Source organism: Peromyscus maniculatus, chromosome 9 (genome assembly GCF_049852395.1).
Source record: "Peromyscus maniculatus bairdii isolate BWxNUB_F1_BW_parent chromosome 9, HU_Pman_BW_mat_3.1, whole genome shotgun sequence".
In the NCBI taxonomy this organism is placed as follows: Eukaryota; Metazoa; Chordata; class Mammalia; order Rodentia; family Cricetidae; genus Peromyscus; species Peromyscus maniculatus.
The window spans coordinates 57,191,222-57,216,254 of NC_134860.1; the positions used below are offsets into that span (position 1 = coordinate 57,191,222).

Sequence of the window (25,033 nt, forward strand, 5' to 3'; positions counted from 1 at the left end):
TAAAATCCAGTGAGGGGAGTTATAAAAGTGTGAACTTAAATTTTTATAAGAACATATTAAATTGTTGTGAGACTCAAACTGACATCTCAACTGGGAGGCTGAGGTCACAATTCAAGGCCAGTCTCAGCTACCTAGTGAGACCTTGTCTGAAAAAAACCAGACCAAACAAACCCAACAACACATCGCGACTATTTATAAAATTATGCAAACTACATCTAACAGTGTTTACCTATAATCTTCACAGACCGGAAAGTAAAAACGGTATGAGAATTCTTCCATGACAATTTTTTTACAGGGTCAGTTTACTTTTACAGGTGAAAGCAGTAAAATTAGAGCAACAGTTAGGAGTCCCATCAGCACTGGAGGTTTCCTGCAGCCCTACGTCCGTCAGGTTCATTATCTGCTCTTGTGTAAGTCTCCTGAGAGCTAAGGAATGGTCACTAAACTCAGTGGCAGAGGAGACAGGATAGAACAGCGAGCTTCTTCTCACACTTTATACTCTGACGGCTGCTGTCAACACTGAACTGACACTGGAGGCAATTTTAACACTCCAAATATCTAGGGGTTTTCTCAAAGTTGATTTGGCAGAATTTCAGATGATTAATAAAACACAGACATCTTAAGCTACATTTTATAAAAGGAGGTAATTACTTAGGGATATTTAGTAAATAGCATATTAAAAGAGTATTAACATGGATAATATACATACAGAATGGTACGATCCTCAGGAAAGGAGTTTTCACATGATGTAGAGGGAAATGCATTTGATTTGTTTTCCTGTTCATTCTGAGTCATAGGTATATGATCTACATGGAAAAATCACAAATATGAGCAAAGCAAATACAAAGTTAAAAATCATTCACTAAAACAGCCAAATGTTATCTTCACTGATTAGAAATTAAGCCCATATGGAACACTAAAATTTCAAGATACTGAGATTTTTGAGACTCAGCAATAAGATTGTCGATATTTTCAAAGGTATTATTAAAATAATTCAATATAAATTAAAAACTTAGAAGAAAGTACTCCTGGATAATATGTTTGATATCAACTTAATCAAAATAATAGTCATTTCAGTAGAGTATCAATTATTGGTAGTTCTGTCTACATTTTATAGACAAATGGCATGGTGTTTTAAGGCCTTTAAAGACCATAAAATGTTAAGTTTATCTTTTGTTTCCGAAAGTGTTTAAAGCATTTAATTACTTCTTTTGATCTGGTTATCATTTCTTATTTCCTTGTATATCTTTTTACCCCCTACTCTGTTTTTTTTCCTTTGTTCTTTTTTATGGGGGAAACAACAAGTAATTATAGTTGTAACTAAGCAAGGAAGAAAAGGTAACTAGTGGTTTAATCAGTATCTAGGGAGTACAGACTAGATCTCCAGGGGCTTGTTTTGACCTCAACATCAAGCCTTTTTGTTTTTCTATACTGTCAAATAGATATATTTTTGTTCTGATAAAACTGTTCCAATTCAAGTGAATAGACTATACAAAACATACAATCATGATATAGCATTTCTATTGATAATGACTCCAAACAAAAACCCAACTGAGTTGAAAATTAGTTGTTTTAGAGAGGAAAAGAAATATTTCTTAGGATTAACTCCTTGTTACCATCTCCTTTCCTGCACTTAAAAGCCTCTCTCTCACCCTCTTATAACACCGCTGTAATCCCTTAAGGGTGTGTTCAATATGAAAGGGTGCAGAGGTGCTACTGTAACAAAAGGATTGTTCTGAACTGAAATATCTGAGAATCAACACATGCAGCAAAAGGTTTTATCTCCCCTTAATTAAAATAAAAAATAGACCCTAAAAGAAAGTTATAAATCTTCTCTTCCAGAAGATTCAACCTGAAGACTGACCCATCACATAAAAATACAGGATGCTAGCACCATGCCATACAGACACTATTACAGTCTATAGCATAGTCACATCTACTTCTCTGTTCTCTACTCCCTTCTAAGAAGCTATCTGCTCTAGAAGTGCCCTTCTGCCTTACCTTCCTTCCTAACATGACACCAGTTTTCAAAACTTGCTGCTATGCTGAGTATTCACTTCTATGTACATTGAATTAATACACCTGTATACCTTTTAGAATGCAAATTTCTTTTATGAGTTTAATTTATTGCCTCCAATATCAGATACACACAAAAGTTTCTTCCCTTATAATTCCAAATGTTACTGAAGAATACTGAAAGGAAAGAATTTTTTTTAAAGAGAACCTATCCTAAAAATGCATATTAGTACTGAAAATGAAATACTGAGGAAAAAAATTCCACAAAATACACTGGCATCATGCTAGACAACTTTTTCAAAGAACTTTAAGGCTCTAATTTTTGATACTAAAACAACAACTAGCAAAATTTGCTAAGAATATTTTACAGTATAAACGAAAAGTTGGTAAATGCACTTTCAACACTTAAGGAAAAGTTATGATAAGTTAAAATTTATGAAATGATGATACTGATAACTTCAGACTATCTTTTCTACTCTTGACATATGTGGCATAACAAGAAAAATATATTTGATCTGCCCTACTTCCTGATAGTATTATTATAATCCCCAGTGACAGAATGAGCACAGCATCTTCTATTGCAACTTTTGGTCTTAGTTCCAAACACTTCTAAAGGCCTTGACCTGCAGGGTGATGTTTGTCTAGTTTGCTACTGAGATGACTGCTAACTAGGATCCCTAGAGAGCTTCAGCATGGCGGCTCCTCCATTAGAAAAACAAAAAACAAAAAATAAAGCACAATTACAGGGGTAGCATTTTCAGACTGAACCAAGTCCAGGAAGTAAGAAAGGCGGGAGACAGAGTTAATCACCAGTGGCCAGTGGTTCATGCATTCATGCCTGTGTAATGAGACCTCCACAGATGTGCTAAATGGAGGCAGGGGCAAAGGTTTTTAGGTTGGTGAAAGCATTCATATACTAGGAGGGGGGCATACTCCCCAAACTTGAGACTGGAGTACCTGCATTCAGGCTTCTCCAGAGGCCTCCCACACTCTTCACCTGGCTGTTTATCTGTGCCCTTTATAACACTTTCACAATAAACTAAGAGAACGGAATGAATTTCCTTGAGTTTCTTGAGCTATTATAGCAAAAATTTTAAAAGAGATTTATTTTTATTTTTATATGATGTATATACATGTATATCTGTGTGTGGAGGAGTATGTGCAAATGAGTTCAGGGGCCCACAGAGGCCAGATTAGGGTGTTAGATCCCCTGGAAGTAGAGTTACAGGTGAATATGAGATGCCCAGCATAGGTGCTGGAAACTGAATTTGGGTCCTCTGGAAAAGCAAAAAACACTCTTAACCATTGAACCACCTCTCCAGCAAATTATTAAACCTATGGTGGGTATTATGGGAACCCCTGATCTGCAGGCAAATCAGAAGTAACAGAGGCCCACGGTTTGTGATTGACATTTCAAGTAAGGGCAAGTCTTGGGGTATTGACTGCTTAAGTGTGACACCTCACAGGTAGCTACATAAAACTGGAAACTTTCAGAAAATGCACACATCTGATGTCAGAAATTTTATGAATAAAGTTTGAATTTGTTATCTTTGATCTTTTTAAACCAAACATACTTAGCTCCTAGAAGACCGGAATTTGAAACCAAGGTGAATAAAAAAAAAAAAAAAAACAAATATTCATCAACTTACCTACAAAGGATGTAGCGTCCTAACAGTGTTGTTTATAGAAAACAGGTTTACAGTGCTTTAGACTCTTAGAACTCTATCTGCCCTCTTTAAATGGCATTTTATAAAAGAAGAAATCGACTTTCACTTTCCTTGGGCGCTTGGTAGGAGTGTGTTCCCAATCTCTAGAGGAGTAGGACTTTTTACAAAGGAAACTGTGGTTCATAAAACTTAGCAATGTGGATCTTATATGTTATTTCAGTTTACCTTTAATTAACTTGACAGATTAAGATTGGCACGGAAAGAATGAGACTATTAGGATTGGAATAAGCAATGAACATACCCTTTGTTGGACTGTTACTTATATTTGCTTCATTTACCAGAATCATTGCTTGGACACAGTCTGTTAAGAGAGAGAGAGAGAAAGGAATCAACTCAATCACTGTCACCTCTATTCAGGTTACCAACTATAATTCTAAACAATTTACATTTAATCTTTACGACCTCTGAGAGAGCCTTATGATCACCTGCAATAGAGACCAAAGAAAATGAGGCTAGGAGGTTAGCTGGTTCGGTCAATAGTTAAGGTGATAGAACTGTATTCAAACTAACATATATCTGACTCAAGAAAGACTGAAAGTTTCTTTATGAAAAAGTGAATAAGCAATAGACTGTCTGAAATGTCATTTGCATAGTCTAGCAGAGATTCCAAGCTGAGAAAAAAAGGCCTCTGGCAGTGACAAGAGGAACCTGTTCCCAAAGAAACTTTTAACCTGTATCTTCACTAAATCTACATACACATTATTTGCTGACTTTACTTCATCCTTCCCACACAATTTAATACTGTTTCAGGATAGATAAACATAAGAATTCTTCCCACTTCTAAACATAACTGTAAAAAAAAATCCTCCTATTACCAGCTCCTGCCTTCTGACTTTCTTTTAGAAGATCAAGGGCTACAACAGACCAGCTGTTGAGAGCACCCAGAAGTATCAATAGTTGGGGACATTTCTGCTTTACAACTATATCCTCATGAGCTAGACAGAGGAGGATCTTACATTTAGAGCCTCATGTTCTACAATAACTAGAGCTGAAAACACATAGAAAAATCAAAAACTAAAACTTTGCTTTCACAAAACTAGTAAAGAAAGTTCTGTTTGACACAGGCAATATTTATACTATTGTATGCTGACATAGAACCCAGGGCCTTACACACGCTGACCATACCTTCTGTCACTAATGGATCATATGGACGGACCAGTCTAAATGATAAAACAGACATTTTTTGTTGGATTTTCCTATTTATGCTAAACTTATACAAGAAGCAGGTATTATTTATGTACTATCCTTCCCTTCTACTTCAAGGGCATGAAGGTATAAAAAGAGTAAGTATAAATAAAGGAGAAAAACGTAGGCTAATTTCAGCTATTAGGGTGGCTAAGGAGGGGGAGTGCTTAAGCCCAGTGCTTATGAGGAGCTCTGAGTCACACATATAGTGTTTGGGGGAGGGGTATCTTCAATAGTTACCATTTACAAAAATCAGGTTTACCCACTTTTTTTTTTTTTTTTTGGATTTTCGAGACAGGGTTTCTCTGCGTAGCTTTGCGCCTTTCCTGGAGCTCACTTGGTAGCCCAGGCTGGCCTCGAACTCACAGAGATCCGCCTGGCTCTTCCTCCAGAGTGCTGGGATTAAAGGCATGCGCCACCACCGCCCAGCAGGTTTACCCACTTTTACAGTATGTATGGAAAAGCAAGTTTGTAGAAGCAGAGCATACATAAAGTAGATAAACCCCAAAGTAGGGTCTTAGAAAATCAATTATTTGTTGCTTATAATAAACAATAGAAGAATTATACCACACTGAGTATATAACATTAGTAGGAAGTGTCCAAAGTTTTCACTTTTCACACCTCTATTTGTGGCAGACCCATCTTTTATCTTCTGTTTCAGTGACTGCAGCACATCTTGTGTCTTTTCAAACATAAAGTCCACTTTACCATCATCTTGTAGCTTCATCCAGAAAGTCCTTGCATCACCTGAAATAAAAGTGAATAATCTAAGAGTTTAATAGAAGTGCACCAATTTCTCTGAGGTACAAGTTACAGAAAAATCTACTTCATTTCTAAACAGAAATTAAGATTAAATTAAAAGTCTATCACTTTTCTTGAGGAAAAAAAAATTTTGGTCATATTTCCTTACAAAGATATAAAGAATACGACTCAAGTATCTTACCTATGGTGGTGCACACCTTTAATGCCAGCACTCGGGAGGCAGAGGCAGGTGGCTCTCTATGAGTTCCAGGCCCACCTGGTCTACAGAGTGGTTCCAGGACAACTAAGGCTACATAAAGAAACCCTGTCTCGAAAAACAACAACAATAACAGAAATTGGTGCTGGATGCAGCTCAGTGAATAGAGGAGTGCTTGCATCACATGTATGAAGCCCTGAATTTTTCTCTCCAGTACTGCATAAAACTGGTGGTAGAACAACCCATAATCCCAGTACTTGGGAGGTAAAGGCAGGAAGATAAATTTCAAGGTCATCCTTGGCTACTTTGTGAGTTCAATGCCAGCATGGGCTACAAGACAGCCTATCTTTAAAAAAAAAAAAAAAAAATTAAAAACTTCAATGACACTGTTTTAACTAGAAAACAGGAAGAATGACTCCAGGTTAAAATCATAGAAGGGCATATGTATAGATACTATGCATCTTTAACATTTCCAAGATACAACCTCTACTATGTGTAGAAGTGGATCATTTCAGAAAGAAACATCTCAATGATGGCTGAAATAACAAAATGTCTAACAATATTACTTTTTAAAAAGTCTTTTATAGAGGCTGGAGAGATGGTTTAGTGGTTAAGAGTGCATACTGCTGATGCAGAGGGCCTAAGTTTGGTTCCCAGAACTCATGTTGGGCAGTTCACAACTCCAGCTCCAGGGAGACCTGAAATCTAATACCTCTGGTCTCCACAGGCATCTGCACTTACATTTACACACACACACACACTCTCTCTCTCTCTCTCTCTCTCTCTCTCTCTCTCTCTCTCTCTCTCTCTCTCTCTCTCCCTCTCTCTCTCTCTCTCACACACACACACTTAAAATATTTACAAAATAATTTTTAAAGTATTTAATATTAACTTTACCTGGTTTTTGCAATGGAATTCATGTAAATTAAGGGCTATCATTTCTGATATACAGCAAACTAAAATCTTAATCAAAACTTTTCTAGAAGTTTTTCAAGTTGAAAACAAATAACACAAGTAATCAAAGTTATCAAAAAACCCAAATCTCATATTTACATTATATTTAGAAGTCACAGAAAACCCTAAAATGTCAAACATAGAGGCAGACAGATCTCTATGAGTTCCAGGCCTGTCAAGGCTATATAGTAGAACTCTCAACAATATAAAATTACTTAACATTAATAGGATCTTAAGCAAAAAAAAAAAAAAAAAAAAAAAAAAGATATATTGTCATTTGGAAAGACCACTTGAGTAGTCATTGGGAACACTAAGGTGTTAGTTCAGTTACATAAATTGTATACTTAATAAAAATTAAATTCTAAACCTGCAAATCTGACAATGGAGGCAGAATCTTCAAAGGAAAGAGGCTGAGTCCTCTGAGTCTCAACTCCTACTGGGAAAGTCACCTTTCCCAAAGCAGATCTCTGGTTAATTAGGGCTACTGCCAAGCAGCCTCAGGAGGGGTGTGATTTCTCTGACACACACTCCACAAGATGAAGCCTACTTTTAATTTCCCATAGCATAGCTACAAGGTTTTAAGATCTGAAACAAAACAAACTTGAGAGAAGAAAATAGATTACAAGTGGCACTCAGAGGTCAGGAAGGGGCCAGGACATCAAGGGCCTTATATGTCATGCTAATATTACTTTCAAATAGAAGGCTACTAAGGTCTAAACATACTGTGCTGTGATTAGATAGGCTTCTGCCACCACTAGATGCTAGGCACGGTGGCATACACCTGTAACCCCAGCATCTGGAAGGCTAAAGCAGCTAAAGAAAGAAGGAGAGGCCCAACTTGGAGGCCGACATGGCTAGTCTGGGCTCCATAGAAAAGATCACCCAAGTAGTTGTGACAAGACTTTAGAATGACCTGTATTGTTCTATCTCAGGCAACCATATGGACAGTAACACTGTGCACTGAGGTAAGGCACATTTTTAAGCACCAGCCTGCTTAAAAAAAAAAAAAAAAAAAAAAAAAAGCAGAAACAGGAAGATAACCCAATCCTGATATTTGATATTCACAAATGTGGACATCTACACACAAATGTTCATATATGTCACACACACACACACCAAATGAATAGAGGCAAGAAAAAAGAAATCACTGAGAGTGAAAACCCTAAAATTCCATAATTTAGAACAGTCTATAAACATTTGGACAGGCTATAACAACGTGCCCCATGACCTACCATTTCTTTCTCCCATCTTTTGTTGTTACTTATATAAAATTCTTCCAAATTCAGTGAATCAAGAGTGCCACTCTGACTGGAGAGTCCAGACGGAGTCTCTATAAACTCTGCAGTCCTCAAATAGAGGATGTCTTATGCCATTACCCAAACTCTTGGATACTCAAGTTTCCAAACAGAGCTGTGTTTGAAGAGACACTCAGAATGACGACCAGTCCATGCAAAACAGGCACAGCATCTTCATTAACGCCAAACTGACAGCTGGAGGAGGACCACTGGCACTGTCTTTCCAAAAATAAAAATGAATCCCATGCTTTGGTCCACAAATGCACCAAACATTCTGCAGGGAAAACAAAGAGAAAACAGTAAGAGGAAAAAGATACTGTTAGGACAACTCTCTCTCTAAAAATAATCCAAAGCTTTTTGAAAAGAATAGACATAACAAATAAAATCTACAAAACACCAAAACTGGGAAAGTACAGAGAAGAATCGCCCATAACCCTATTGCCCATAGTTAACATGTTAGTTAACACACTGTATTACTAATCAACAAGCTGTCCCTCATAATACCTCATAAAAACTTTAAAAAACAGGAGAACTAACAGTTACTGCCTCATACATTGTTGTGAGGATAAAATTATCACTTAGAATAGTACCTGACACATAGGAGGAATTCAATGTTAGCAATTATCCTCTCAGTATATAATTTTAAAACAAAATTTAGATATTAGTGTTTATACTTCTTCTACGCTCACAATATCTAGTCTTTCCCCATCATTAATACTTTTATATAATTAAATGGCTACATGCTTTGGACAATAATTCATACAAAAGCATTTTAATAAATTTTTTAAAATTATTAATTGGCAATATAAAGTTCTGTATCAGACATTTAGACTTTATTTTTTAAACTATTATACATAATACTGGAACAAACATTTTGTGCATTTTTCTGATTGTTTCCTTAGGGTATATATCTAGTGGTGGGACTAATAAAAATTTTTTGAATTATCGAAGTGTTAGTCAATACATGGTAAATTTTTCTGTCTTTCCCACATCATAAACCAGAAGGCTTCAAAAATTATATACAGTCATGTTTAAAACTAAAAGAGAACTGTCAACAGAAACAGGCTGGGGAGGCCTCTATGAAGCATGAAACAGGAAAAACGCAAGATGATGCCAAGCAAAATCATAACACAAAAGGATGACAGGAAATCTCCCCAAGGAGATGAGAGCTCTGAAACACATCAAGAAGATTGTATTGTGAAAATGAGAAGTAACAAGCCCACTAAACTGCTGGAGTTGTGCTTAAAAGGATTAAATATTTCTAAAACAAATGTGAATATATTTGATATCCTCAAAGGACTGAAGAAATGCACAATTCTGAAAAATAGCCAATTAAGTATCATGGATATTAGAAACAGTTCTTCAAATAAACTGTTTAGGTGAAAATAACAGAAAAGACTCATGGGAAAAGCCACTTAGTACTCTAGAAAATCATAGCTAGTAATTTATAGGAAAAAATAAAGGAATAAGGTGATAATGACCAAGAATTTCTCAAAATAGGCAAACACATAAGCCACTGTCCACCGAATGCCAAGTAGAATACACCGTTTCCATTTTTCTTTTTGAGACAGGCTGGCCTTGAACTGGCTATTACACCAAAGATGTCTTTGAACTTCTGATCCTTTTGCCTCTACCTCCTGAGTACAGGGATAACCTACATGTGCCACCACACTGGACTTACAAAGTGCTCAGGATCTAAACCAGGGCTTCTGAGCCATAGTATAGACCCCACAACAGGCTTCGAATACACCACCAACCCGATATGCTTCAGAGTACCAAAAAATGAAACAGTCTCAGAAACTTGAAGAAAAATCTGTTCATCAAAAAGGAGTATGTATCAGACTCGTAATGAGACTCACCAGAAACGCAAAATGTTAAAAGGTAACTATAAACCAGGGACTGTACCTCTCACTAAGCAACCTTTCCATTGTAAATTAAGTCTACAGATATCCAAGAGCCACTAAGAGACATTGCCCAGCTGCCCTTCCAGGATGCTTCTAGTAATTTCCACCTCAGCACACTCACTAACTCACGCCTGTTATCTCATCAAAGGGCAGATGGAGACAGGAGGATGAGTTGTTCAAGGTCATCCTCCACTAGACTGAGCTTCCAGGTAGCAAACTACAACCAACCAAAGAAGCTCTCACCAGGGTAGCTTGAAAGCTACTAATTTACATAAGAAAAAAATAATTAACTGAAAAAACCTTGCAAAACAGAAATGTTAAGAAAAAAATTTAAACCACAAGCTCACCTTCCTGAGGCAGGACTAATATTTCATTGCCAGGGGAATTTTTTTGTTGTTCGTTTTGTTTTTGGAGACCAGGCTGGCCTGGAACTCAGAGATCTGCCTGCCTCTGCCTCCCGAGGTATAGAATTAAAAGGCCTGAGACACCACCACAACCCCGCTTGCAGTAGAATTTTAAATTTGGTTCTTTTCTGATCTCACGCTTTTACCTTGTAGAAAATACACACACCCCTTTTTTTCCCGATCTCAAGCTTTTATCTTGTAGAAAATGCACCCCCTTTTATTTAGATCTACGCTTCCTTTCTACTTGAAAACAAAAACCCACTGAACTAAAAAAGGCTCAGGTACCACTCCACTATCTCCTTGGGTCCTTGCTAGGCATGGCATTTACGGTGTGTAAGTCACACATAAATGGGCACGTCTTGAATTACTCCATGTGTGCCAGTTTAACCCACAGGACAACAATAACAGGAAAACAGCTTCTGCTGTAGAATGCATGCCACACTGCATGTGGCCGTCTAGTTCATGCTCTGATGATCCCCATCTTAAGGGTAAACGTAAATTAACCTCCCCGCCTTGGCCTTCTTCGTCCATAGACAGACAGAGAACCACCCTAAGTTTGCACACGTCAAAGAGCTGTCAACCACACGCCTGTCAGTACCGACTTCACTGATCGTGGGGTGCGGGTGGGGTGTCAGTCAGTCGCTCCTCGGATACAAATCAACTACAGCCCCTAGGCGACCTCACTTATTCAGGGCGTGTGGAATCTTACCTTGTGGCGTGGACCAGGGTTCGAACCTCCGAGAGTCCTGCTTCGGGGTCTCACTCTGTACTTCGCTTGTCGCAGCCAAGTCGCTCAGGAACCACCAGCCACAAAGGCGAGCGCCCCAAGACAGAGGGAGAAAAACGCAACCGAGAGCCTGGGGCCGCCTCAGCTACGGGGACCGCGAGCCGCCGGCACGCGCGGGGAGAGCCGGGCCGACCCGCAGCGCACCCTGCGCGCCTCGCACCTGAGCCGCCTGTCAAGAGACGCCCTCACCTCAGCCCGGGAGACTCGCGCCGGCAGCGAGCTCCGCCGGGACCCGGCGCCCGCCTTCCCCGGCCCGCCCAGACGCCCATTGGCTAGAGCCGCTGCCGCTCCGCGCCTTAGGACGCTCCGCGCGCGTCCCGCGGCCCCGCGCGCCGTTCCGAGGGCGCCGCCTCCTGATTGGCCAGCGCCGCTCTCGGCGGGTCTCGCGCTGTCTGCGGCGGCCAATAGGGCTTCCCCGCAGTCAAGGGAGCCGCATCGCTGGAAGTGGTGGCGCCGCTTTTTCCTCGGTAGGTGCGTGGCTGCCATCTTGTGTGTGGCTACAACGGGCCCTCTCCTGCTGGGCGAGTGTGTGCGTGTGATCGACTAGTTCTAGGAGGCTCCTGACGGTGGCGGGAGTGGTGGGAGTGACGGGGAGGCTTCCCTAGGAGGGGTTCTTCTCGGCCGGAGCCTCCTCCCTGGGTTTGTAGGGGGGCAGGCGTGGTGGCGGTGAGCCCAGGCTTTGATCTTTAGAGGCTTCCATGTCTTAGCCTTGATGCCTTGGTTTCCGAGAGTTCTCTGAGCAGTGTTTGTGGCGCGAAGATTCCCACCATCGATCCCCTCTTATGGTTAAAGGAGGCTGGGTGCACCATTCAGAACGGAAAAGCCGGTCATGGAAGGGTGCGGGAGATGTCTCAACTGACCTCCGGATCGATAGAGAAAACACCCTCCCCTCCGCTTTTTTTTTTTTTTTTTTTTCCTTTTCTTTTCTTCCCAGTGGCCAAGGACCGACTGCTGAACTCTTGCCCTTCTCGAGAGTAGCCCGTTAGACGATGGTCACATCCATTGGTGTAAGTGTACACCATGTTGTATGAGAGAAGTTTTTTTCGTAAGCGTGAGGCCAGCATTCCTTCAGTGGCTTTAATAAAAAAAAAAGTGTTGATCTGCAGAAACGTGAAGTGAGGGGAGAATTTCACTGACTTTTTGTTATTGTGAGACAGAATCTTATATACTCCAGATTCGATGCAAACTAGGTCCGTGGCTCAGGCTGTTACTGAACTGATCTTTCGGGCCTCCACTGTCCAAGTTCTGGTGGGTTTACAGGAGCGCCTCACCACAGAATCCATCCTTGTTTCAAGTGTGTTGAAAATTTATTGTAGATTTCTCTTTACATAATTTTTTATAAACTTTATCATTCAAAAAAAAAAAAACTTGAAAATGAGTAAAAATACCACACACCAAAATTAACCAAACCTCAAGTCAGTACAACTCAATAAACTTCAATACTATTAAAATTTGCATTCAGAAAGGAAGTTGTGTATTTTCACATTGAATTTACACACATTGAATATGTCATATGCACTTATGAAATGAATGATAAGTGGCGCTGGTTACCTCGAGAAAACATCAGGAGGCACGGCATGGCCATGACTACCTAGTAGCAGAGCTTTATTAGGAGGAAGCAGGGGGAGACAAAAGAACCAGGCCTGGGAAGGGAGCATGTGCAGAGAGAGGGAAAGATGGTGGGGGGAGAGGGAACAGGACAGAGAGAGGGTAGGCTCTTTAAGGCACAGGTGGGCCTACAAAGCTACACCACGCATGCGCTGATTGCATGCCCAGGCTGCGAGTATATGATCACCAGCACACACTGATGATGTAAGATGCAAAAACCCTTGTCTAGCTCCTGAACTGCGCATGTGCAGTCATGCAGCTGGAGCTTTGCAGAATCCTAGCATTCCAGCCTTTTGGCTTATAAAAACAAGCAAGTGAACAGGAATAGGGGCGTCATTTCTCTGGGAAAAACTGCTTCCAGCTGACTTGGTGGGCGTCGGGTGGCTCTTGGGGGGCTAGGGAAGGGGGCTTCTGAGGTAGACAGGCATCTTGGGATGGTGGGCTGTCGTCTGCTGCCTCGGAGCTATTCATCTTTCTTGGCTTGACACTCTGGCTGCTTTTGTGGCTGACAGGATGCTGGTGAGACAGAGAAAAGCTTAGAAAAAAGAATTACTATTTTTTTCCCTTGGTGGGGGCTTGTTGCCAGACCAGGAAAGTTTGTGTTTTGCACTTATCTGAAGTAGATCCGACCTGTCGGATGGGCTTAAGCTGGTTTCTGGAGCTTAGGAAAAATTTTAAACATATTAAGAAGCAACCATGAGAAAATTAAAGCCTTGGGTTGATGACCATTTTAGTGTTTGGTACTCTGTATTGGTTAGTGTTACTGAGAGAGACAGAGAGATTGGAACATGTTTTTAATTTTTTAACCTGAGATAAGCTTTATCAGAGACATTATTTTAAGGCACCTGTTTCCTTTACTAGTTTAGCATCCAGGAGACACAGGTGATGAATTGCTAAGAGCATTTAACAGTAATAGATGGCTATATTAAATGTGTTTTTGCAGAGCCCAGACACTTTTGGGTCTGGGGGTGTAAATACCTTTTAACTGTTACAGTTTCTTACCACCTGGGTATATCTGATGGTCCTTGGATTCCAGCTCTATGGTGATCCTGTAACAATTAGCTGAGTAGTTAATTAAAAGAGGGAACCAGGGAGAGAAAAGCTTGTGGGGTGAGAACTCACTCTTTTGGAATTAGGGACAGGGCAGAGAGCAGGGCCCTGTCTGTGCATGAGGAGGAGAAGCACTGTTAACAGGTCTGGAGTGAGGCACATGGAGGGAGCAATGAAATGAAAGCTCCTACCTTAGCTGGAAAATCTTTTCCTATTAAGTAACCCTGAAAGTACAATTAAGTCTGGTGAGGTGGGTAAGGTTGTCTTCCCTACCCCGATAATAGGGAAACTAGGAGAGGTGAGACCCCAAAACTCCCCAAGACTGAAACAGTGTCCAGAAGGAAAGAAACAGATCGCTTCCATGCTGCATTCTGGGTTCCCTGCGAGCTGTGGCCAAGCCTAGGAGGTCTGCTGGAGGTCTTAGTTTGTCCCCATGCCACTCGGTGCCCAGGGGCAGTTCGCTGACCAGTTATCTCTCTAGGTGGCACTTTGAACAAGGCTCAATTGATGGCCTGGCAGGGCACACACTAGCCCACCTGGCCTTCACCCCCTCCCCCCACACTTAAAACACAGACCCAGTGGCTTTCAGGAGCCAGTCGGACAGCGTGTGCCAGCACTTGGCAATTCTGTTCACAGCTTTCTCATCTCTTCCCTGGTCCACCTTAAATGCCACAGTTGAAACTTCTGCCTGAGGGCTCAGGAGCCTTGCTCTCCAGATGCTGAAGTTTTAGCCCTAAGGTCAGGGAGCTCTGGGAGACAAGAGATGGATTTTATTACCTGTCTTGATTTTTTTTTTTTTTTTTTTTTTTTGATAGTTTGCTGGCTTGAGAACAGCTTTAGGAAGACTCTCCAGGAGGCAGGCTGTAAACTGATCTCTGGCTAAAGAGCCATCCTGATTACTGTGATTATTGTGATTATTATAATAATTGGAGACAAAAGAACCAGGCCTGGGAAAGGAGCACGTGCAAGAGAGAGGGAAAGATGGTGGGGGAGAGGGAACAGAACAGAGAGAGGGTAGGGTCTGAGTCATGGCTCTTTAAGGTGCAGGTGGGCCTACAGAGCTATACCATGCATGTGCTGATTGTGTGACCAGGCTGCGAGTACGTGATCTCCAATGTACACTGATGACATAAGACGCAAGACCCCTTGTCTAGCTCCTGAACTGCGCATGTGCAGTCATGCCGCTGGAGTGCGGCAGAATCCCAACAACTTAGCCACAACCAAAATAAAAACATCCACAACAGATTTGTGAATTTCTGGATCTATCATTACTATGCCTGGTGATGTCATCTTGAGCAGGACATTTTTTAAGGAGAATTGGAGTTTGCGGTGGGGCTGGGAAGAACAAAGACACTGCACTTTGCTCTTCCCGTTCTTCTGCTCTTGAAAAAAATTAAGATTCCCACCTCCCTCCCCTTGTGAAGTAGAAAGCATTCGTTGTCTTTCATTTGAAAGAAGCTGCCAGATCTGAAAATCTAGCCAGTTAGAGACAAATATTTTGTGATTAACTGTAGCAGTTTGGATACACGTGAGAAGCTGAGACTTCCCTCAGAGCCTTCACTTTAGTTCTCAATATCCAAGGTTAACGGGTGGTTCACCTGGGTCAACCGCGCAGGAGGAGGGGATTTTGTGACAGAAATAAAGCCACGAACAAAAAAACCTCAATTTTCTTAATTTACTTTTTAAAGCCACAATCCATACTAATTTTTTTTTTTTTAAGAAAGGGGAGTATTTTCTTGAAAAAAAAAAGTATGAGTTGATAATCAAACTAAATATTAATGTTACTGGTCCATAAATCCACTGCCTTACTTTTTTCTGTTTTTAAAAAAGTTAGGAAACAACTTGGTAAAAGACAAATGTGTATATAGGTTGGCTGTGGGTAGTGGTGGGAGAAAAGTCTAAATTCCTCCTTGCTGTGCCAGTGGCCATCTTAATTTGCAGGAAGTTTTAGGACAAAGGCTAGAACATGGGAAAACTGAGCTTTGAGAGGGGTCTTTAAAATGTAACGGTTTCATTGATTAGGTGACTGCCATAAAGTGGTCATTTTGACCTTTAGGGTTCCAAATCTTTATTTTTAGTTGCATTGTTTATCCCCATAATGGAGTCTGTTCATGGCTAAATGTTCTAAATTAAAATAGAGTATACAGATATTTCTGTAAATTCAATTGTTCCTCAAAATGGTAGTTTATATCATCAATTCATATTAAGGTATTTCTAGCCCTTGATTAATTTTAAAGGGTTGAGAGTATGGCTCATTGATAGAGCATGCACAAGATCCTGGGTTCTATATTCAGCACCCAAATAAATAATAAAAGTCACGAGAATTTCTGTAAACCAGTGTGCTAAACCAGTAGGATATTTAGACTTGAGCTTGTTTAACTTAATAAAAAAGTTTGAGAAGTATTATATATTTGACCTATTGTCTCTCCTCTCACAGAACTTAGATCACCCTCAGGGCCTAGTACATGAGCTACATGCTAGGCAGGCACTTGCTCTGTCATCGACATCTCAGCTCTCTTCGGCTTTTGTCCCTCTTGGTACTGGGGATTAAATGTATGGCTTCTTGGGCAGTCTTTGTTGTCCTTGTTGCTTTGTTTATTTTTCTTAAAGCATAGAGGAATCCTTTCCTGGTCAACCTTTAACTTCTGCCCTCACAATCTCATTTGTTCCTGTTGCTTAAACTAACACTTGAGTGCAAGTGAGACCTATATGTTCAATTTTTGCTTGAGCACTAAAAATACATTTCTGATAGTCTTGACCAATCTTACTATGTACATACTTCTTCCCTCATGTTTCCTATGTTATCTTGATCATTGATACGGGCATCTTCCATGTGGCTAGGATTTAAAATTAAATTCTTTTTTTTTAATCTCACTTAACCTGTCTATAGCTGCAATCCCTGTAATGGCTTTCCTTTTTGTCTTTCTGCTTTCTCCTTTCTAAATTCAGCATTTTATCTTGGGTGTGGCAGTGCAGGCCTCAATTCCCAGGGAGATTGAAGCAGGAAGATCCCAGTGTTGAGGCTTGTCTAATCTGTAGTGAGATTCTGTCTTAGTAAAGCAAAACAATTTATATGCCACTATATTTATGATAAATCCTATATTCCTTAGCTTGGAATTTATTTTAATTAAGCTACAGTTGGGCTACCATGATAGAGATACTAAAAGTAAATGTGGTCTTTGAGAATAAACGTTCTCTTTCGTATGTAAAACCTTAGCTCTCGGGTGCTCATGTTGCACACAGCCGTCAGGGACCCATACTCCTGCCCTTCTTCCGCTCTCACTGTGCAACTCCACCTCATGAGCCAATGTGGCTGCTTTGTGCCGTGTTTATATATACCACCTTCCTCAATGGAATGATGAAATGTCTTCTGTTTTGTTAGAAGACAACTATTTGCAAGTGGTAATAGCTGAATTTTGTGCCTTCATTTATTTCAAGTTAGTTTTACATAGTCACACAAATTCATATAATAATTTTATCACTTTGGTGCCATTCATGTGGGTACTGTGCCCCCCTCATATACCATGTACATGGCCTCTTATTTACTTGTGGACATAGAACTTGCTTTGTACTTCCCACTTGTGTTTGCAGGGGTGGTTCCCAGTACTAACAAGTACATTCCTTTGGAAGTAATTGGTGCTGTTCCTTGATCCAGGTCTGGCTGCTCCCCACTGCTCTCCAGTGACTCAGGTCAGAAGAGGATTTGCAAAGACAGAAACCAAAGAAGATGGGAAGCTGCCACCAGCAAAGACCATTTAGAGAAGAATTTGGGTGCAAAGAGCTTTTCTAGAGAGGTAAGGAAGAAGCAAGGGGCAGTAAGTCTTCATGCTGAGTGGGGTCTCCATTACCCAGAGCCTGGGTTTTGTTTTCTCTTCTCCTGGATTAGCCTTGAGGCCCCAATCAACTTTTGTCTCCTAGTCCAGTCCTTGCAGTTTTTTTGGTAAAAACACAAGATTTCTGAGCCAGTTAAAGATGATTTATTTTCAGTTAGAGAATAAGATTACAAATCCTTGATCTATACTTTGATACCATCCAAAGATAGCTCTCCTGAGTTCTGTAAATATAGAAAAAAGTAAGTTTTAAGATCCTGGCCTTGGGGGCCTAAGTGATGGCTCAGTGGATTAAGGTGCCTGCTACCAAGCCTGAGAACCTGAGTTCAGTTCCAGGACCCACGTGGTGGAAGGAGAGAACCAGTTTGCACAAATTGCCTTCTGATCTCCACATGCATGACATACACACAGTAAATGTGGGCTTTGTTGTTGTTTGCTTGTTTAAGGACCTTAGTTGTAAAAAGAACAACGTCAAATACCATTTGGACTTCTCAAAAAAAAGATTTCTGCTGATACTTTGTTCCTTTGCCCAGGAATAGCTAATCTTAAAGTTAATCACTAAGCTACCAGCGGCAAGCCAGGCATGTTTGCTCATGCCTGTAATCCTGGGCTGAGGCGTGAGGATCACGAGGTCCAGACCAACCTGGGACATCGAAGACTTAAAACAAGGATAGAAAATAGCAGGACATAACAGTTTGAGCCTGTTAGGTAGTTGAGCTAGTAGAAGAATGATCAAACGAAATCTTGCTATGTTACCTGGGTTGGCAGCTTCCTGAATGCTGGCATTATCCATGTGTATCACTATCGGTGATTGCTTGCTTGTTTTGTTTTTGAGACTGGGTCTTAACTATAGTCCAGACTAGGTTGGGACTTGAGAGCATCTCCACCTGACACATGCAGGGATTAGGACCTAAACCAACAAATCTGACCAGAATTAGTGGGGTTTTTGCTTTGTTTAAAAGTCAACTAAAACAAGAGAAGGGGAAGAGCTTATATATCCTTGGGTTATAGTGCCAGGCTCAGCCTCTTGAAGTGTAGACAGGTTCATTCAGTTAATGAAGCCAGCAGGGAGTCCTTGAAAGGAAATACTTCTTACTGAGAGTAGTGATGAATGTTATGTGTGATAAATGTTTGCTCATTTAAAGTATATCTCAAATGAAAACTTTGGTGGAGAGGTATGATGAAGACTTTTAAAGGCTGTACAGTTAGGTGTCCAAACTGAGGCCCAGGATAGCTATTGTTTGTAACTTGATTACCCAATATCTTACAGCAGCTTAGGAGTTTGTAATCGACAGTATTGTATTGCAGTGTCAAAAGGTTGGACACACTGGTGCAGAAAAGTGTATATTTTCATAGTCTGTTTCTCTCTTGTAAGTAAGTAACAATGGCAATAAAGACCAGATAGGGAAGAACACAAAAGAACAAGGAAAAGCAGCTTTTTTGAAAGAAAACATCAAGAGCTTGTAAAAATAAAGGACATATGGAATCAGTTGAAATTATTTTTTAAATTTCCAAGATAAATACCTCTGGGATATAAGAAGATAAAAGTCCTTAGTAACTGATTCGGGTAGGTTTGCATCATTTTTCAAGAAGCACCTTGCCAAGATGCATCAGCAAAGAAGTCTATCTTGACCTTTCTTGGAGAGTCCTGAGGAAATGAAATCAGAGTTATACTCTCCTATTGAAAGACCCTAACCCTTCAGGCTTACACCTCCCAAGCCCCAAGAGAATGAGGAACTAAAAACAGCTAGTTCCAAGGGCAACCTGACTCAGCCATTACTCAACTACCCCCCTCCCACAATGTAACAATATAAAGAGATTTCTATTAAGAGATGCACTCGACGGGCGGTGGTGGCGGCGGCGGCGCACGCCTTTAGTCCCAGCACTCGGGAGGCAGAGGCAGGCGGATCTCTGTGAGTTCGAGGCCAGCCTGGTCTACCAAGTGAGTTCCAGGAAAGGCGCAGAACTGCACAGAGAAACCCTGTCTCGAAAAACCAAAAAAAAAAAAAAAAAAAAAGAGAGAGATGCACTCAACTGTGACTGGGATAACTGCAAGTGTTCCAGGAAGGACCACTGTAACCTTTGTGTAAACTTCACTCCCACCCTGATACCCCCTTTGAGGTTTTGGGAAGAATGTGCATGCGGACATGACTGTATCCACTCTGTGATCAAACCATGATCTTATGAAATTAGCCTCTAGACATAAATCAATTGAAACAAAATTGTATGGGAATTGTAATCTTGTGGCTTTTGTGGGTTTTTCCTTTAAAAGTACCTATGTAGCTGCAGTGCGATGCGACTCCTGCCCTTAGGACAAGGGAAGCCCGACTGTACAGTTGCTTCAATAACCTCGTGCTGTTTGCATCAACTGGACCGGAGTCTGGGTTCTTGGGGTGCCCACTTGAGAAGGTAGAAGCCTAGATTTTTATGGTCTATCACTATAACTTTATCCTTGTGAAAAATTGGAACTACCAGAATGGTCTGTACATGGTGGTGTGACCATCGTGGTGGGTTGAGTTTCAACCTTTTGAAAGGGTTTTTAGGGATAACTTTTATGTCTAATGAAAAAAGTGTGGATAATTGGAGAAACAACCTGTGAGAATGAAAAAAAAAAATGCACAGCAAGGACAAGGCTGCTGTTGCTAATGTATAGTGCAAACAGTACAGCCTTCGGCTCCTGAGTGAGGTGCATCTGCACATGACCACAGCCATCAGGTCCTGGGTGAAATGCATCTGCACATGACCACAGCCATCAGGTCCTGGGTGAAATGCATCTGCACACTACTACAGCCATCAGATCCTGGGTGAAATGCATCTGCACACTACTACAGCCATCAGGTCCTGGGTGAGGTGCATCTGCACATGACCACAGCCATCAGGTCCTGGGTGAAATGCATCTGCACACTACTACAGCCATCAGGTCCTGGGTGAGGTGCATCTGCACATGACCACAGCCATCAGGTCCTGGGTGAAATGCATCTGCACACTACTACAGCCATCAGGTCCTGGGTGAAATGCATCTGCACACTACTACAGCCATCAGGTCCTGGGTGAAATGCATCTGTGCATAGAAAGCTGCAGCCAGCATTTGGAACTGTCATTGTTTGTTTGTTTGTTTGTTTGTTTGTTTTTTCAGAGCTGAGGACCGAACCCAGGGCCTTGCACTTGCTAGGCAAGCCCTCTACTACTGAGCTAAATCCCCACCCCCTGTTTGTTTGTTTTTATTTCTGCTGTTACAGGAGAGAGAGAGAGAGAGAGAGAGAGAGAGAGAGAGAGAGAGAGAGAGAGAGAGAGATCTTACAGTGGGCTTAATCTGCATTTCTCTTAGGATGATGATGTTCTTCTCTCAAGAAATGAAAACCTGTATTTGTTTCTCTGCAGATACTTACAGCAGTTTTGTTTGTCACCACCACCAAAACTGAAAACAACTCAGGGGTCAGTTAGGTAATGCAGTTTCAAAAGCTCCAACTCATCTATAAAACTAACACAGGAGCCCTGTTTTAATCCAGGAAAATATGTAAATATATAACAGATTATCATAAGAAAAATAAAAATTCATACATTAGATCATATATTATGAAAAGATACCATAGAAATGAGGCCACAAAGCAGATAAAATTGATAATCTTAAGTATTTCAGCTTAGAGAAATTGTAGTGAAGGTGAAATCCTTCTGTTGTTCTTTGATTTGTGTGTTTTGTAGCTGAGGCTGGCTGGATTTGGTCCTCCTGACTCTATCCACATAACGCTAGGATTACAGGTGTCAGCCAGTGTGTCTAGTATAAGATGAAATCCTTTAAAGAAACACATTAAATCAGAAAGAACGCCATCTCAGAAGTAGTATAGCTACACCATACAAGGATAACAAGTGAGGGCTGATAGAACTCAGGGAATGTTTGAGAAAAGGCCTTTTTAGTGACAAATTGGAAAATGGTAAATATGCACCATAGACGGTACAATAAGAGAAAAAGGAGAAATAGGAACTCAGTATCTTTTTTAAAACTAAAAAAGACTAAAGCTGGCATGGTAGTACACACCTTTAATCCCAGAGTCTGGGAGGCAGAGGCAGGTGGATCTCTCTGTGAGTTCCAAGCAAGTCAGAGATTATACTAAAAAACAAAAACAAAACAGACAAACAAACAACAACAACAGAAAAACAAAAACAAAAAACAGGACAGGACAGGCAGCCAAGTGAAGCGTTTCCCTCATGTAAACCGAAGTTCAGTGGTGGTTATATAACATTGTATACTTAATGTTGGTAGATTGAAAGCTGGAAAGTGGCTTAAATGGTAAACTTTGGGCTCATTTTGTCATAATAAAATCTGTAAAGCAAAGCATTGGACTACAACAACTGTCAGAGCTACAATTCCTGAACACTTAACACTAAAGAAGGATAAAGACACCCCAAAATCTGGAACTCAGCCCAGAACACTTAACACAACACTGAGATGTAGTCTTGTAAAACGGTTGGATTTTAAAAATGAACCTTTTTTCAGTCATGGAAAAAAAAAACCAAGTAACTTGGAAAAAAAATATGTGGATTTGGTGCTTTGGGCAGCAACATTTTATTCTAGATAATAAAGCAACAGTTTTTAAAACTATTGAAGAAAATACAGTAATTCATATCACCAGACTGTCCTTTAAGAATTTTAGGACATTGCTAGATATGGTGGCATACCTATAATCTTAGCACTAAGGAGCTTGAGGTAGGGGGGTCAGAGTTCAAGGTCATTCTCTGTTAAATAGTAAGTTCCTGGCCAATGTGGTCTCCCAAAAAGTTCAATCACAAAACGATTTCAGGATTATTTCAGTGCTTCCTAAAGGGATATACTAGAGAACAAATTTCAAACAGTAAATGATTTGGAAAATGTTCAACATAAAATCAAGTTGTAAACATTACATATATTTCGTGATAGTTCCAGTATGAAAAGATGGAAATAATGGTTTTAGAGTTATGTAGTCTGATAGGAAAAATATAACCCACTGTCAGGAAGTCTGTTTTAGAGGAATGAAAGTACTGTCCCTGATCTGAACATGAGTAGCCATGTCTTAGGAACATGGATTCAAGTTATTCTGATTGATAGGTTCTTTTGTTGAAGAAATTGCATGAAGTTTATAGTCAGAGAAAGTCATAAATGAATTTAAATTGTTTTGTTCTTTGGTAATTTCATACACAAATATAATGTAATGGAGTTAGATCATATCCATCCTCACTACCTCCTCCAACTCATCCCCATCCATTCTCTTTTCCCCACTCAGTCCTTTTAGTACTGCCCATAGGTGTATGGGGTATACGTTACCATCCACTGGCATATAGGCAACTTGCCCTAGGCCATGTCACTGAAGAGGACTACTCTTCTTCTCCCAGAAGCTATCTACTGTCCATAGCACCTTGGCTAGGGGTGGAGCCTTGTGCATCCCTCCCCTTTCCATGCTGGAGTGTTGATTGACTTGAACTTATGCATATCTTGTGCCCACAATCACAGCTACTATGAGGTCATGAGTGCAGTGGCTTTGTCATGTTCAGAAGATATGTCCATTTCATAGCAGGCCTCCAGACCTCTGGCTGTTAATCTTATTGAGTCTTTTTCTGCAGTGTTCCCTGAGTCTTGAGGGATGGTGGTAAGGGGTGTGGTGTAGAAGTCCCATTTAGGTCTGAGCACTCCACAGTTAACTTATTCTCTGAACTTGACCAGTTGTGAGTCTTTGTGTTAACTTCCATCTACTGTGTAAAGAAATAATAAGGGGTGAGAGTTACACTGGTGTATGGATATAAGGATAAGTATATAGAAGGCAGTTTGATGACATGTTCCTTTAGCAAAATAATAGTGGTAGGACATATGACCTCCCGAGCCATGGGTTCTTGCCTAGTTTTAAAGTACCAGACATTCCTGCTGTGAAATGGGTCTTAAGTCCAAGCAGAAAGTTGTCGGTTAACCCTATAATATTTATGCCACTACTGTACCAATGGGCACGCCTTCCAGGCCAAATGTTATAGCTCATAGATTCCACAAGTGGGTAATACTTAATGACTTTTCCCCTTCGGCAGCCTGTATGACACCTTCCAGCAAATGTAAGCTAGACAGAAGATTGTAAGATTGGGAAGATTGTAAGATTGCGGATGATTGCCTGATGAACCAACTATGTCATCAAATATAGAACTTCCAGGGCTGGGGAGATAGCTCAACTGGATAGTGCTTACCTTGCAAGCATGAAGATAGGCATTCAGTCCCCAGAACCCAAGTAAAAGAGCTGGATTTAGTGACTCAAACTTGTAATCCCACTGCTATGGAGGCAGGTATTGTGGGTTCCTGGAGCCCCCTTGCCAGCAGCCTAGCCTACTTGTTGAGCTCTAGCCTCTGAGAGACCCTGTCTCAAAAACAAGATGCGTGGTACCCGAGGAAGAGCACTTGAGGCTGTCCTTTAGCCTTATGTGTGTACTAGCACATGCACAGACTAATTGGAATCTCCAGGAGTCACTCCCCTCCCTAGTGAAAGAGTCTTTGAATTTAGTCCCTAGTGGCAATTATTTAATCATCTCATGCCAGAATAGCTGAGCCCCCATAAAACCCCTAAGTGATGGTGTTCCTGGATAGTCCATGGAAGTGCTGGGATGGGGATGAGTCTAGGCAGGGCCTGGAGGCTTTGCCCATCATCCTTACCCTTTGTTCTAGAGATCCTTCCTGTTTGGGTGTCCTAAGTCAGAGCCTTTAGAGTATATTGATGCTAGCGTTACTGGAATTTTCTGCTGTAAAACTTGGCTCTAGCTCTCAAGACTTGCCCTAACCCCACATTAAGAAAAAAAAAAAAAGACATTTATATATGTAAGTTTATGGGAATGTGAAGTCATTTGTAGCTTTGGCAAAATCTGGTGAAATAGACATTCTCAGTTTGCCTTTTCCTCGCCCATAGCAGTGCCATAAGTTATAGAAAGGTTGAGACAAAAACCAGGATGGGAGGTGGGGCAGATCTGTAGATTTGGTTATGGGCTATGGTTATTTTTCCTGAGGCCAGGACTTTTGGAGTGGACTGTTTTTACCTTCGTATGTTATTTCCTACATGGGCCACATTACAATACAAAGACACTGTCTTGAGTTTGGTAAGTTCTAGCAGATTACTGGCCCCTAGTGGATGTGTTTTGCAAACCTCTAATTCATAACTGGTTGCTCAGAAGTGTAGGTAACAACCTAGGTTCTGTAACTGGTGTTGAAAGTAAGTGACAGTCCTTAACCTGCTAAATGGGCAATCTTGTAACTGAAGCCTAGGACACCCAGTGACGTACAGAGCCTGATTCAGGGAGAAATACATGTAGTTGC

The 25,033-nt window shown here is 40.8% G+C and overlaps 2 protein-coding genes and 1 long non-coding RNA gene across 5 annotated transcripts in view; 1 reads left to right on the top strand and 2 right to left on the bottom strand.

Annotated features, from left to right (window-relative positions):
* Window positions 1-11,559, bottom strand: part of Setdb2 (SET domain bifurcated histone lysine methyltransferase 2) — a 38,457-nt gene extending 26,898 nt beyond the window's left edge. The window contains exons 1-5 of the mRNA XM_076545101.1: window positions 11,153-11,559; window positions 8,073-8,409; window positions 5,550-5,675; window positions 3,985-4,044; window positions 710-806 (exon numbers count right to left, since the gene is read on the bottom strand). Coding sequence (XP_076401216.1) covers window positions 710-806; window positions 3,985-4,044; window positions 5,550-5,675; window positions 8,073-8,088 — 299 coding nt within the window. The 5' untranslated portion in view covers window positions 8,089-8,409; window positions 11,153-11,559. The remainder of the gene's footprint in view (window positions 1-709; window positions 807-3,984; window positions 4,045-5,549; window positions 5,676-8,072; window positions 8,410-11,152) is intronic.
* A 1,039-nt stretch (window positions 11,560-12,598) lies between these two features.
* On the bottom strand, window positions 12,599-23,163 carry LOC121832307 (uncharacterized). 2 transcript variants are annotated; one of them, XR_013042442.1, is made up of 5 exons: window positions 23,018-23,163; window positions 21,108-21,199; window positions 19,243-19,366; window positions 17,435-18,628; window positions 12,599-13,354 (listed from the first exon to the last, which is right to left on the bottom strand). It is a non-coding gene; the product is annotated as an uncharacterized LOC121832307 (long non-coding RNA). The 2 variants fall into 2 exon arrangements; XR_013042443.1 differs by lacking the exon at window positions 12,599-13,354 and having other exon boundaries at window positions 17,677-17,942; window positions 18,475-18,628.
* The window catches only part of Cab39l (calcium binding protein 39 like), a 116,763-nt gene continuing 109,273 nt past the window's right edge, over window positions 17,544-25,033 (top strand). For both annotated transcript variants that reach the window (XM_006988444.4, XM_042284952.2), the window contains exon 1: window positions 17,544-17,682. The gene's annotated coding sequence lies outside the window, so the exon portion shown is untranslated. The remainder of the gene's footprint in view (window positions 17,683-25,033) is intronic.